The 15912-nt window shown below is 36.6% G+C and overlaps 1 protein-coding gene and 1 non-coding gene across 3 annotated transcripts in view; one reads left to right on the top strand and one right to left on the bottom strand.

Moving 5' to 3' along the window:
* Nucleotides 1-2842: 2842 nt before the first annotated feature.
* Nucleotides 2843-15912, top strand: part of PIGK (phosphatidylinositol glycan anchor biosynthesis class K) — a 156418-nt gene continuing 143348 nt past the window's right edge. For both annotated transcript variants that reach the window (XR_006221604.1, XM_007079232.3), the window contains exons 1-3: nucleotides 2843-2964; nucleotides 6253-6306; nucleotides 11600-11691. Coding sequence is in view for 1 of the 2 variants with exons in the window: in XM_007079232.3 (XP_007079294.1) it covers nucleotides 2872-2964; nucleotides 6253-6306; nucleotides 11600-11691 (239 nt within the window). In the remaining variant the exon portion in view is untranslated. The remainder of the gene's footprint in view (nucleotides 2965-6252; nucleotides 6307-11599; nucleotides 11692-15912) is intronic.
* LOC122241683 lies at nucleotides 14356-14459 on the bottom strand. Its single transcript, XR_006221921.1, has one exon. It is a non-coding gene; the product is annotated as a U6 spliceosomal RNA (small nuclear RNA).

The raw sequence follows: 15912 nt of genomic DNA, 5'->3' as shown, positions 1-15912 counted from the left end.
CATCAAAGAATTTTGTGAAAAATTAAATACAGTGAAATGGCTAGCCATAATGGCCAAATATCAAAACATATTAAAAGCAACAATTATAGTAGGGAAAGATAGGATAAAATAGGCAGAGAGGGAAAGATTAGGACCTGAGGTCCCTGGGTGAGGAAAAAAACACATATTTTGGAACAATGCTGGGAGCATATGACCACAGTAAACCCCCTTGAACATAAGGTTCCTCTTGAGAATGTAACAGACACTACTCCTCCTCCTCAGGTTCCCCTCAGGAATGTGAGAACCAAAATACTTAACTAAAATAAGTAAACCATAAAACTTATGTCATATGAGAGATAGTATGACCATAGTCTGACTCCTCACACAATGGAATTGAGCCAATCAAGAATGGACAACCTAGCACCTAGTTATCAAGCCAATTAAGGGTATAACCTGAGAAGGAACAAGGGGGAAGGGAAGGAGAAGTTGAGCAGAACCTTACAAAATAAAGACCCTTATCTATATTTGCGGGCATTCACTTTCAAATGCCCCTTTTCTGTAAAGAGAGTTTTCATACTATTCTTACTTTCTAATCTTATACTCTAATAAATTTTTGCCTGCTGCTCATTTTGTGTCCTCTTCTTCATTCTTCGAAGTGGTGAGACAATGAATCCCAGGTATTGAGTGAGGTAAAGAATCCTGCAACACAATGATTAAAATAACATGGTACTAGCCCCCCAAAAAACATATATTTGAATTGAAGAGAACAGAAAGGTCAGAAATACTGTATTTCTGGGGTGCCTGGGTGGCTCAGTAGGTTGAGCATCTGATTTGGGCTCAGGTCATGATTTCCCAGTTGGTGGGTTCGAGCCCTGCATCAGGCTCTGTGCTGACAGTTCAGAGCCTGGAGCCTGCTTCGGATTCTTTGTCTCCCTCTCTCTTTGTTCCTCCCCCACTTGCTCTCTCTCTCTCTCTCTCTCTCTCTCAAAAATAAATAAAGATAAAAAAATAAATAGTGTATTTCTTACAAGTGTTTAATTAAAGAATTATTATGAGTCAATGAGTAAGGTAAGCATTATGCAGAAAATTCTGTTGGATCATGGAATACCAATTTTGATAAAAGTAGTAGATCATTACAGCAATGGATTCCCGGAATCATGTCTCCATTTCTATACCCTTTTGCCTCTAGCTATGGACACACTACAAAGTTTTGGGTGGTTTGTTATGCAGCAATAGATAACTTAGATAACGTCTTGTAGCATATACTGAAGTATATTCCAGATAATTAAAAAGTTAAATATAAAATCAAAAGAAAATAAAACTTGACTTGAGAACTGAATGAACTTATGACATTTCAGGTGTAAGACATTCTGGTAGTATGCTAAGTTTCTTGGCTTTACAAGGGAAAACCTGAAATTTGACTACCTAACATTAACCATCTCACAAACTACAATAGCAAAAGAAATGAATGGAAAGAGAGACAAGAGGCTGGGAAAAGCAATAGCATAAAACATGGCAAGGGTTAATGTCACTGCTTTATAAATATATTCAAATTTGTGTGTAAAACAAGGCTGTGAACAGAAAATTTACATTAGAGGACATAAGATAGTTTATAAACACAAGGAAAGACATCGGATCTTGATAGCAATCAAAGAATTAGAAGTATAATAACCTTGAGGTAACATTTTAAAACTAGGAATTTAGAGGGAAAAAATGGTATAATTTGGTGTTAGGTTGTATTTTGTTGGTACTGCCAGTCTGTACTCTTTGGAAAGCAACATTATTGATGGGCACTAAAATTTTTGTATATTTTGACTTAAAATTCTTGTTCTAGGAAAATTATCCAAAGAAAGTAATTCAACAGAGGTGCCTGGGTGGCTCAGTTGGTTAAGCGTGGATTCTTGATTTCAGCTGTCATTATATAACAGTTGGTGAGTTTGAGACCCACCATCAGATTCTGTGCTGACAGTGTGGATCCTGCTTGGGATTCTCTCTCTCCCCCTCTCTCTGTCCCTACCCCACTCTCTCTCTGTCTTTCAAAATAAATAAACTTAAAAAATAAAGAATTCAACAAATGTGAAAAGTCAAATGCACAAAGGTATGCTTTATATTACTTTTATAGTAAAACATGGAAACTTTGTATTGTCCAATAGAGGGGAAATTACTTGTCAGAAGCACCAGTAAGGGGTGAAATTCCAAGTTCCCATTAAATGTTAAAATTATAAAGATCATGAAGCAGCATAAATATGTTTATGTGATACTAGATGAAAATAATTTAAAACTGAATGCATACAATGAACACAATGGAACAAATAAATACACATGATCTTATCAAATCCTCAGATCCTCTTTGAAGTAAATTTTGGCTCCATAATTACAGAAGAAACAACATAAACAATTTCAACATGTTCAAGCTTTTAATAAGTAATAGACCTCAAGTCTGTTAATTACAGCACCCACCCATGTTACCGATTAATACAATTAATCATCTTTTTGTGCCCAAATGCTTGCTCTTCCCACCACATCCTCCTTCATTTATTCAAAGAATTGGCAGCACTATGCAGAATAGGAAATAGCTTCTTAAAGTTTATGGGATCACAGATTTTTCTCTTTCACTTTTCAGGCAATTTTTAAATGTTATATCTATTTTATAATACAAAAACGGAAAATGCAGTTAAAAATAAAGGATCAAATTCTTCTATCAACTCTGCCCCAACAACCCGGAAACTTGAACTCTGTGCCAGCGCTGTTTACTAAGGGCCAGGGAGGGGCCGGCATCAAGGAGGTGGGGCTGGCGTCGCAAAAAGAAAACGAAGGCATGCAAAAACCCGCGGCGCTGCTTTACGGCACTCGCTCCGCCTCTCCAGGTGCGGGCGGCGGAAGCCGGGAAACATGGCGGCCTCCTGCTTTCTTCGCAAGTGTTTGACTGCCCTGGCAGGGTTGTTGCTCTTGTCCTTCGAAAGCTTGGCCGCTAGTCAGATCGAGGTAGGAATCAGGCCCTCCGAGCGACAGGGCCCTGGGAGGACAGCTGCGTTGTGGCTGTGAGCGCACCAACAGATACCCGACTCAGCAGCAGCAGAGGGAAGCATCAGCCTCTTACTAGGCTGACTGGGCTGTGGGGAGGGTGTCGGTCTGTTTCGCCCTTTTAAAACGACGAATTTAAAGAATCAAATCTTAGGAGACGGAGGAGGGCCTGATCCATTGCTCCGACGAGTGTGTGGTCCCTAGCAGTTGAAATGAAAGCACAGGAGTGAAGCACCTACTTTCCTATTAAACTACAACGCTCCCCTTTGACAGGAGTCACATGGGTACGGTGTTTTATTTTTGGCTCACAGGAATTCTGGCCTTTTATAAAACTTTTGCTCTCCCTAGTTCTCTGTCAATACTTGAGGCCAGTTCTACAGTCTAGATCTGTGGTATCGTTGTCAGACTTGCATATCCTGTTGGCTAAGGGGCCGAGATAGCACACATTTGAAAATCTGTGTCCAAAGTTTCATCTTCTGCCTAGCCCACATCCTATGGGATAGCTACTAAGTCAGAAACGTGTTTTGATTTTTTAAAAATAACCCCCCTCTTTTTATCCCACATTTTGATTAACACTAAATTCTACGTTGTGAGCTTTAAAAATTGCTTTCATTTTTCCAGTTCCACTGGCTTAATGCAGGCCCTGGCCATTTCTTGCCTAGACTATTGCAACAACGATCTTGTTTCCCTCAGGCTTCCAAAGGCCCTCACTTAGATGTTAAATTAGTCTTCATAAAATGCAGATATAATGGGGTTGTTCTTCTGATTTAATCCTTCCAGTGTTTTCCGGAGGAAAGTCTGAACATCATGATCTGGTCTCTGCTCACTTTTGTGGTCTTCTTATTGGAGCCCATTCTTTCCACCATTTAAGTGTCCTGAGTTTAGACCAGTGGATTATAAACTTTTTGAATACATACCTCCCCAGTTGAAAAAGACACAAAGAATGCACCCTCTGTCTATATCCATGAATTACTACTAATCTATATATTCAATATTTATAAGGCATTTTTAAATATACTACAAATATAAAAAGAAGTTCTGCTATTTTCCTCCTTTATTCTAATGGATTATCGTGTGTACTTCATTTTGGATAATATTACTATTACTTTTTTGTAGTTATATTGTTGCTGTGCTTTTTCACATTACCATGTTTTATAACCTCTTGTTTATTCTGTCCATTTACTAAGATGAAGTAGAAGCATAACTTCTGTAGAGCCTTTCCTTATCCCTTGTCTTTGTTTACACTGTTGTAATTTGTACACTTAGCTAATATAGCACTTACCTGTTATAATCCATATATGCTTTATAATATCTATTATTCCATCATCTTTCACTTAAAAGTTCAATAGCTCCCTAACTGGCCTGGCTCAAGTCTTCGTTCCTTCCAGTCTGTTTTCTAAGCTGCAGCCAGAGTAATTTTTAAAAATGCAACTCGTATCATGTATCCATAAACACCTTAATGTTTCTTTAAGGATAAATAAACATTTATCCTCTCTTTCTCTTTCACAGACTTCTAGTAGTGCTAATCTTTCAGTTTCTAAAAGCCTTTAGGCTCCTTTCTGCCATTAGGGTGTATGTTCCTTCTGTCTGGAATTATCCGCCCTCTTCTCTTCATCTTTTGGGTCCTAACCTAAATGTCACTTCTCTAGGGGAAACTTCCCTGACGCCTTCTCACTTCCCACCCCCCCGAATCAGGTCAGGTCAGGTCTCTCTAGGGGTCTACTGTACTCTTTCATGATACTGTGTATCTTATCTTGGTAGAATTCATAGTTTGCCCTCATCTGCTTAATGTGTGTCTATCAGATTGGCTAGTAACCTCTTTGAAGGCAAGTACGATGACTATTTTTGCCCATCATTGTATTGTGAGCGTTCAGGACAGTGGCTGGCACATGGCACCCAATGAATGTGATGAATGAATGAATGAATGTTACATTGCAGTGTAATGTGTTTGCATGCTTCCTTATTGAACTCTGGGATTCTTCAGAGAAAGCAGCATGTTATTTAGTGATTTTTTATATCACTATACATTACATGTACATGGCACATGATAGGTGCTCCACTCATATGTAGAATGAATAACTTTGCAGTGCCTATATTGTCTAAACAATCACAAAAGAGTTTTGCCATAACAAAATTTTCACTAAAGTCTTAATAATGTAAGAATTTTCAGCTAGAAGGGACATTTGAGATTATTGGGTCAACTCTTACTTTCTACATGAGGAAAGTCAAGTCTAAAGAGCTAAGTGACTTACCCCAGTCTCACAGCCATGTGAGGGATAGGACCTGGGCTAAAGCCCACATCTTCAAATTTTTAAACTAATGCTTTAATCCATTGTAGCACATTTTTTCTTTAGCATCTAGGCAGCTGTTGAGAAAGGTTTAAAAAAAAGTGTGTGTGTGTGTGTGTGTGTGTGTGTATGACACATTTGAGTGAATATATTTTATTCTCCCTGCAGTTTTCTTGCCAGCTGAAAATTAGAACAGCTAAAGTTAGTTATGCAATTTCTATGTTCCAGTCACCATTCCTACCTTCTGTGTGTCAGGTAATATTACTATGAGCACAGAGAAGCTTTCCTAAGCTTTTGCAGCTTGTAAATAATAGGGCCCAGATTTGAATCCAGGAAGTATGACTCTTTTAGTAATTAATACTGGTTGGTAGTAGATCTGGGGTCATTAAGATTTATATTCACTATTATTTAAATATATAATAAACATAGTGTTCCTTAAGTATCTGGATATTATTGGATATTGAGGTTTTTAATGTTCCACAATGGCAAATATAGTTCAGACTTTAACAGATTAGTGAAATGGTACATGGCAGCATGCTAGAGAATGTACTCAATCAGATGTAGTGATGTGTTCATATAAAGTAATTGGAAGCATCCAGTACAGAATAGGAGGAAATAATTAATGAAACTTCAACAAGAAGCGTATTAATTATTAAGTGTATAATCAAGGCATGAAAATAAGTCATTCACAATTTGAAGACTGAATTGAAAAACTAGAAGCTGAGGAATGAGGAAGAGCTGGTTGTGTTTGAGATACATTGTTTAAAAACAAGCAACTCCACAATGCCCCCAACAAAAAAAATGAAACTTTTGTCCTTCATAAGGTCAAATACTAGAACCTTTATAAATTTGCATAATGATAATTTACTGTCATTGTAACTGTAAAGACTTCATGAATCTTAACTTTTTTATTCTCAGAAATGTGGCTTTTCTAATATATTTGCTATTATTTGACTTGTAGGATCAAACAGAACAGTTCTTTAGAAGTGGGCATACAAACAACTGGGCTGTTTTGGTAAGTATGTAGCTATTCACATTAGATACGTGTCTAAGAAATTTTGTGAATCAGATTTTTGAAAAAGAGTTTTTATTTTCTCATATCTTATAAAAAAATCCTTATTTTGATTTGGCTATATTTTAAGTTGACTGTGTCAACTAGTAATATTCTATGCCTTCAATATATTGTCAAGTGGTGATGTGTAAATAAATATAAGAATAAATTAAATACTATAGTTAAGGGAAATATTTTATAAAATATAGAATCATTTTAATAATGGAAAGTAGTAATTGTATTTCTTTTTCCTTTTTTTTTTTTTTTTTTGAAGTAGGCTCCATGCCCAGTGTGGGGCTTGAACTCATGACTCTGAGATCAAGTGTTGGAAAGTCTACCTCCTGAGCCAGCTGGATACCACTGTATTTCTTATCTGCAATATTAGATACTCTCTACTTAGGTTATTTTTTTAGTTATCTTTTTTTTTTTTTTTTTTTTGTCTAGAAAAGTAAATAATCATTGTAGAAAATTCAAATTATACAGAAAATTTTAGAAGAGGACAGATTAGGGGCACTTGGGTGGCTCAGTCAGTGAGCATCTGACTCTTGATTTTGGCTCAGGTCATGATCCCTGACCACAACCCTGGGATCAAGCCCCTCATTGGGCTCTGCCCTGAGCATGGAGCCTGCTTGAGATTCTCTCTCTCTCCCTCTCCCTCTCTCTCTCTCTCTCTCCCTCTCCCTCTCCCTCTCCCTCTCTCTCTCTCTCTCTCCCTCTCCCTCTCTCTCTCTCTCTCTCTCTCCCTCTCCCTCTCTCTCTCTCTCTCTCTCTCATTCTGCTCCTCTCCCCTGCTTACACTCTATCTCTAAAAACAAAAAACAAAACAAAAAAGAGAGAAAAGAAAAAAAAGATTACTTTTATGTTATGTGAATCTTTGAATTGTTTTGATTCTTAGTAAGGTTTGTTTATTGGCCTATTTTTCTTTTTTGTCCTTTTTATTTTTCTCGGTGTGAATTACCATCTTAATTTATCTGGATTTATAAATTTGTATTTTTAATTTTCCTAACAGAAGACTTGTATGGGTGCCTGGGTGGCTCAGTTGGTTGAGGGTTCAACTCTTGATTTCAGCTCAGGTCATAATCCCAGCATCATGGGATTGAGCTGTGCGTCAGGGTCTGTACGGAGTGTGGAGCCTGCTTGGGATTCATTCATTCATTCTCTCTCTCTCTCCCTCTCTCCCCCCACCCCATCTGCCCCTCTCCCTGGCCCTCACTCTCTTTCTCTCTAAAAAAATAAAAAACAAAAAATAGAATACACATAATCAATTTTGTTTTTCCTGTATTTGGAAAGTATTTGGATAGTAGTTTCTCTGGGGGGGATTTATTTAATGACATTTATATGATTAGAAGATAGAATAAATTTGACTTAATGAAAAAAAATGTATAGAAGAGTTGACTGAAAGAAACAATGAGGAAATAGAGAGGCAAGAAAGGAAGCAAATTTTTGTGAAAAAGGAAGTGGGGGGCAGATAACAGTACTGCATTTCAAAGCCAGTAACTCAATGTTGGGAAAGGAGGAAAACTGAGAACCATGAATTGTGGGATTTCAGATGAAGTGTAAAGGAGGTGGGTAGAGGAATTCAACTGAAATGCAGGACAAACATGTAAGATTATAATTACCTTTACTAAGGCCAAAGGAAGACTCTTAATGTCTGGGGCCTTGTAAGTTTGAGAATAATTTCATTAAAGTATGTAATTATCTACAGGTTGCTAAAAGTAAATAAAAGTGATTATAGTTGCTATACGTAATTGTATTGTGATTAAATGGGACAGCCTAATGTGGGTTTATGGGTTATTTTATTGTTCTCCAAGAAAGAACACCTCCTCTATACTATCCCTCACAAGAGATTTTATGAAAGAATTGAACAAAAGCTGATTAAGATGAGGAAACAGGTTTTTGGTGACCACTTAAAAGAGGGGAAAACTTAGCAGGAGGCAGGCCATGATCTACCAATTTGAGAGGGTAACTTGCCCTACAGGAAACCAAGGGCTCTTCAATGACTAGTCTTTCCATGGGAATTCTTTAAAAAGAGAATAACTGCCTATGTGTAGACAACTAATTGCCAAAGGGCTCATCCTTTAGAATATGAACCTATTAGCTTATACTGCACACACATGGAGGCTTTCCTTGTCTGGGAAACCTCTGTGAGCCCCTCTTCAATTGCACTAACTTGGGTCTCAGATGAGAAATAGAGAATGACAGAATTATTACAGAGCATTTCACAACAATTGCAGTTTCACATTGTGTGCGATATTTCACACATTCACTCAGACTTAGTAAAGTGAGACTTCAATGAATTGTGCTTTCCTTTTTTTTAATGTTTATTTATTGAGAGAGGGGGGAGGGACAGAGAGAGAGAGAGAGAGAGAGAGAAAGAGAATGCCAAGCAGGCTCTGCGCTTTCAGCTCAGAGCCCAATGCAGGGTTTGAACCCATGAACTGAGAGATCATGACCTGAGCCAAAAATCAAGAGTTGGATGCTCAACTGACTGAGTCATCCAAGCGCCCTGAATTGTGCTTTCTTAAATGGAAAATCATGAAATTTGACCAGAGTCAAGTTGAAAGTACTAAGCATGCATTTTTTTCAGTGGTACATCATTCATATTTTAAAAATACATATGTTTTCCTCTACCAGTTTGAGTTAATTTGTTTTTAGTCTTGACTAAATGATCAGAGGTAAATGGAATGCCCCTTTGGCCTTATACTATGACTGAGAAACTTTTGCCGCCAGAGGGAAATACAAGGAAAATTGGATTCCATTTTATTTTCAAGACCTGCTTTGAGTAAATTATTTTTGCTTCTGTTTAATAAAAAAATGTTATAATGATAATCCTGACTCATGGTTTAAAAAAAGTACAAACAATGAGGAAGGGTGTAAACTGAAAAATCATTGTACCCCTCTTACTCCCATTTTTATTCTCCATGATCGCTATTACCATTTTCTTGTGTATTCTTTTAGAAATTTCCAGTGCATATTATTACATTTATGTCTACCTCTCTGTTCTTTTCAAAAGACTAATGGATCATATCCCTTGCTCTTTTACCACTGGCTTTTTTTTTTTTTTTTTTTTTTTTTTGGTATCTCATTTTGAGAATATGAATAATTTACATTAAGTTGGTATTACCTGATCCCTTCTCTTGCCACCTTAATTTCATGTTTAATAACTTGCTGGTGAAAACGAGGACAGTTTCTTAGGTTTATGCTCGTTAAATACTATAATAGCTGAAAAAAGCCTTTTGGGTATGGTAAAATGCACTGAATATAGTGGTGTTTATTATGACTAATGCAGATATAAATTATTTAAACTATTTCTGCTCAAGTTAGGGAATATGTACTTGATCTCTTGCTACTAATGGGTAGTGATTTTGTTTCTAGATTTTTGATTTCAATATTTGCTAGAATAGGCAATGTCATAGTGAAAATTCTTGAGTACATATTTTTGCGTGCTTACATAAGCTAAATCAAAAGGTAAATATTTGGGGTGCCTGCTAGCCCAGTTGGTTGAGCGTCTGACTTCAGCTCAGGTCATGTTCTCATGGTTCGTGAATTCTGGCCCCACATAGGACTCTCTGTTGATCACAGAGCCTGCTTGGGATCCTCTGACCCCCTCTCTTACTGCCCCTCCCCTGCTTACCCTTGTCTCTCAAAAATAAACATTTTTTTAAAAAAGATAAATATTCAAACTTGATATATGTTGCAAATTACCCTCTTAGAACAGTTATTTTAGTTTGCATTCTCAACAGTAGGATATGAGTTATTCATTTCCCCTCACAATAGCCAATACCATGCATTGTCATGGACTTTTACTTATCAATTCAGCTTATGTTTTTAAAATTATGATAAAAGTTGAGCATCTCTAAGAGTTATAATGTCCATTTTGAATACCTTTACTATGAAATGTTTTGCTCTCCTTTTCCCATTTTTCAAAATTGGGATGTTCACTTTTTCTTGAGCTATAGTTAATTCAAGTTAAAAAAAAATTTTTTTTTTTACATTTATTTATTTTTGAGAGAGAGAGAGTGCAGGGGAGGGGCAGAGAGAGAGAGAGAGGGAGACAGAATCCAAAGCAGGCTCTAGGTTCTGAGCTGTTAGCACAGAGCCCGACATGGGGCTTGAACCCACGAACCATGAGATCATGACCTGAGCTGAAATGTTTTTCGTTTCAGTTAGGACTTTGTGGTATTTTTGACACATGGAATTTTACATTTTAATGTAGTCAAAAATTTTAGTCATTTCCTTATTGGATTCCAGGTTGAAATTTGTTTTAATAAAAAAAATCTTGAGGTTCCTTTCTGTTTGCAGGGGCAGGAACATTTATGCTATTCTCAAAGCTGTCATTATACCTACTAATCACAGAGGCATGTGGTCGGAGGTAGGGTGGGAGCTTGGGGGGGTAGGTATGCTTCCTTTGGAATGGATTTTCAAGAGGACTGATTTTTGAGACATGGCGTTAGATTTTTCTAGTACCGTTGATATCATTTTTAGGAATCAGTTTATTTTTTTTAATGTTTTATTTTTGAGAGAGAGAAATAGCAAGTGGGAGAAGGACCAAGAGAGGGAGACACAGTATCTGAAGCAGGCTCTGGGCTCTGAGCTGTCAGCACAGAGCCCGACGTGGGGCTCGTGCTCACAAGACTGTGAGATTATGACCTGAACTGAAGTCGGACGTTTAACTGAGCCACCCAGGCACCCCCAGTTTTTTTTTTTTTTTTAAGGTAAAACTTGTTTGGATTGTTTCTCATTATCTGTTCAGTTCAACCACTTCTTTATGATGTATTCTCTTATATGCATATAAAATTGTTTTGTATGTTGTCTAACATTTTTCATAACTAAAAATAGGTAGCAATTCAGAGTGAAAGGAATATTATATAACCCAAGATAGTTAATTTTCTTTCCTATTCTGTGAAGAGATTATGGACATTGCCTTTGATTGTAAAGAATTTAACCTTTTAGACATAGGAACATTGTAGAATCACATAAATTGCGAGTAACTAAGTTGATTCGGTATTTAATTAAATCACCCAAAGATTTGTTTTCTCTTGAACTGAATGGTCTTTTTATTTAATAGCAGTTATGAAAGACTTCTCTTTAGAGGGATTGGTTTTACTGACAATTATTTATATGCTTTGCTGTTTGTAAGCCTAAGTTATGATACATTCTTTTTTTAGGCATCTCTGAATCCTACTTAAAGAGAAATAATTCTGTAACCCAGTGGCTTATTTTGATTCATAATAATATGTTTCTTTTAATTCTTTAGGTATGTACATCCCGGTTCTGGTTTAATTATCGACATGTTGCAAATACTCTTTCTGTTTATAGAAGTGTCAAGAGGCTAGGTATCCCTGACAGGTAAGAATTCTTAATAAAGCTTAACTCTGAACCTCAGTGAAAATTACCCTTGGACAGTTGTTACCATTTTTGCATTTTTGTGTTGCTTTGGAAAAGGTAAAGAAACCTGAAGTATTTTTTTATGTTGTTAGAGCATACCATCATTTATAAAGAGCTATTACTTAAGATCATAATGGCAAATTATATAAAACAACAATCAATACTAAGGTAAAAAGATTTGATAAAGTATAATTGTTGAGTTTCATTTATTATTAAATGCTTTAGTCTGGGTTTTTAATTGTAGGCAACAGAAGACAATTTTGACTAATTCAAGTAGAAAAGTAATTTACTGAAATCATATTGATGAGTTCACCAAATTGCTGAGAAGGTTGTATGTAGCTGTAAGTCAGGAACATGTTAGGCTAGGGAGCAGAAAAGACATCTGGAAATCATGGCATAAAACCATCCAGTAATGGGACTCCGGGGTGACTCAGTTGGTTAAGCATCTGACTCTTGGTTTTGGCTCAGGTCATAATCTCACAGGTTTGTGAGTTTGAGCCCTGCATTGGGCTCCATGTTGACAGTATGGAGCCTGCTTGGGATTCGCTGTCTCCCTCTCTCTGTGTCCCTCTCCCACTTGCATGGCCTCTACCTGTCTCAAAATAAATAAATAAACTTTAAAAAACAAATTAAAAAAAAAAAAAAAAAACAGTGACAATACTGCTGCCACAAATTGCTGGCTAGACTCAGCTACTGCATAGCTGCTACCATTACCTTTGGAAACGTAACGTTGCTGCTGCTGTCTGCTGCTAAAATCCAACCTTTCCTGTCCTAGGTTGTTATATCTCTAGCTTTTAATGTCGAGTTCTTGGCAGAAATGTCATATTGGCAGAGCATGGATTAAGTGCCTGTGTTCATGCTGATGAGGTGACAGGAAGAATGACTGTATGGCATTGTTAGCTTCTATAAATGGAGATGGACCCTGCCTTCTATAAAGCCTCATAAAGTGAGGTACAGTATTTCTTAATTACATGAGGTAGTTCAGATACCAGGCAAAACCCTGCGCCTCCACCCCCAGATACACGTTCTTCTCTACATTTCATCTGTCAGATATGATAGAGCTGTTTCTGCTACCACCAATAGCTTCTACTAGTTATAGAAGGAACTGCAATCAATTCAGTTATTTGGGTTTGATTTATTTAGTCCTGTGTACCTTTCTACCTTTGAAGCAGTATAGAAAGAGTTTTGCACCCAGACAGATCTGAATTTGATATCTGGGGTTAGTGGTGATTTTCGTTAAGTGACTTCATCATGCTAAGCCTGTTTCTTCAGCTATTCCATGATGATAATAGTACCATCTTTGCAAGATCCCGATACTTGCAATGAAAAGCAAATAGAGATACATGCAAAGTGCTGCAGGAGCAAAAAGGAAGCAGTGAGTGACTCAGGAAACAAAGATAGAGTACATTGTCTGTAAATAGATCATGTTAGCCTAAGAAGCTGGCAAAAAGTATAATTTAATTCCTGTATTTCATCTGAAAATTAAGGCAACTCGATAGTATTACCATTTAAAAAAGTACATTAAGTCTGAGAAAGAATGGTTTGCTATATTATTCTTGTAATTAGCCAATTATAATTTATTAATTGGTTCTCCTCTAATAGGGCTATGTGGTTAGTCCTTTGGCTTTGACTGCTGTTGCCTCTATACCCTGTGTGCTCCTCCAGGAGTTACTATGCATAGTTTGGCAATAGTTATCACTTTGATAAATGAATCTTTGTCTGGTCTCTAGGTTATTATGATATGTTTAAATGGTCCAAGTGAGATTTAGAAGGACTTTTAAAAAATAGAATATAACTGTAAGATGTGTTTTATATACTATAATTGGTAGGTTTGTGCCTGGGTTTCTGAAGGATGTTCTTTAAAGGCTTGTTCCTGTTTCACGGGGTGCCTGCGTGGCTCAGTCGGTTAAGGTTCCGACTTCAGCTCAGGTCATGATCTTGCAGTTCGTGAGTTTGAGCCCTGTGTTGGGCTCTCTGTTGACCGCTCAGAGCCTGGAGCCTGCTTCTGATTCTGTGCCTCCCTCTCTCTCTGCCCCTCCCCTACTTGCATTCTGTCTCTCAAAAATGAATAAATGTTAAAAATTTTTTTTTAATTTAAAATCTTGTTCCTGTTTCACATGATTACATATCTACCTCTGTTTATGATGTCTTTTTGGGGGAATGAATTGAGGACTTAAACCATTTATTATTTTATAAACAGATTAATATACAATATTCAATTTGGCTTTTAGCCTATTTATGATGAATATTCTTAGTTACGGGGAATATTCCTCTTATTAATGACTTATCTTACTTTACTCCTAACTGGAATTAAATATGAAGATATTTCTGTGGTGCTTGGGTGTCTCGCTCAGTTAAGCATCTGACTCTTGATTTTGGCTCAGGTTATGATCTTACAGGTGGTGGGATTGAGCCCCATGTTGGGCTTCATGCTGTCAGCAGAGCCTGCTTGGGATTCTCTCTCTCTCTCTCTCTCTCTCTCTCTCTCTTTCACCCCTCCCCTGCTTTCTCTCTCTCAAAATAAATAAATAGACTAAAAAAAAAAAAGATATTTCTAAGTAAATTCTTTAGAAAGTAACAAATTATTATAACAGTTTAGAAACTTAAAATCATTAAGAAGAGTTTTTAGTTTTAAAGCTTGAATTTCATTTGTGTGTCATCCTTGCACAGGGGCCGTGCTAATCTCTGTATCATTCCAATTTTAGTCTATGTGCTGCTGAAGCAAGCACTTAAAGCTTGAATTTCAAACTACAGTTTGAATTTATTTTTATACAGTATGTAACATTTTTCAGTTAAGAAAATATTATCATGACTTCTGTTCATTTTCCAGGTATGCATGCTGAGAAAAATGAGTGGTCATTACATTTAATAAATACTATGAGTAGAGCTCTGTTTTGTTTTTGTTTTTTTTTCATTTTTTTTTCAAAGCAGTATTTTACCTTTGTCTTGAAATGCAGGGTATTTGTATTTAGTTTTCCCATGTTCTTCAGTAAGAAATTTTCATGTCACAAGTCATTTGCTGAAATACATGACACAGGTGATTGCGTTTTATTTTGGAAGTTCACATCAATTCCATAGGTCCTGTTTGAAACATAACATTAGTGATGTCACTACTCTTGTTCTGATTTCTTTCTGATCTTCTGTCTGTACTTCACACATTCTGGCCATACCGAGCCATTCTCTGTGCCTCGAATGGTTGTCAGTACTTCTGGCTCACTACTACCAAAACCTGGCTGTGATTCTGAATCTCTTGTGGTTAAAAATATAGGTTTCTTGGCTCCACCCCTGGTGATTCTACTTCCCTAAGTCTTAAGTGAGGCCTAGATATCAGCTCTAGATGTGGTTCAGATGCACAATCAAGTTTAGGAAGCACAGATTTAATTTATACCTGACCTTCCAAATTCACATTCATACTTCTTTAAAAACGCATTTCCTGACCCCCTTCTTTGCTTCTGTGGTATCCTGTGTATACTTTTATCCTAACATGATTATACCAGTTATAGTATGTCTCCCTCATTAGATTATAACTCCTTGAAAGGACTACGGATTATATTTTATTTCATTTTGTACTTCTAGGGTCTAGCACAGTGTCTGACACATAGTAGGTTCTCAGTAGGTATTGAATAAGTAAACAAGTGACTTGGAAACATTTTATCAGTCAGGCAAAGTACATACAAGTTTGTACTTCAAAAATAAAAACACTTCTGTTTCCTAAATTGTAGTTAGTTTAGTTTTTAGCAAATATTAGTCTGTTACAAAAGAAATTTTAATAAATAGGTTGTAGGAATTTTATAATAATATTTTAAAGTATTGACGTAGGGTAAGGGATTTTAATGGTTGTGGGGGCAAATAAAAAGACATGTTATTATCATTTTCATAGCGAAGTTCATAGCATGGAGGACAGGTGTTTTGTTCTTTGTCCATGCTTTCTGTAACCTTACCTGCCCGCAGAAATTTTGTTTTTATTTGCCTGGTTTTAACTTCCTTAAACATTTCACTTTTTCGGGAAATTTTCTGCCCTCAAATAATTGTTTTGGACTAAATCTCTGTTTTGCTACCTCTACTATGCTTAATATGCTTAAGATGAGGGAGGGAAAAGGCATTATGCAGAGGTTAGATCCTAAATTCAGCATGTGAAACAAAATTGAGCCAAATTATTCTCGAAAGTTTCTGAAATAGCAC

This window comes from Panthera tigris, chromosome C1, assembly GCF_018350195.1.
Source record: "Panthera tigris isolate Pti1 chromosome C1, P.tigris_Pti1_mat1.1, whole genome shotgun sequence".
Taxonomy (NCBI): domain Eukaryota; kingdom Metazoa; phylum Chordata; class Mammalia; order Carnivora; family Felidae; genus Panthera; species Panthera tigris.
Note: the sequence above shows the minus strand (reverse complement) of the source record. Positions and strands in the feature narration are given on the sequence as shown.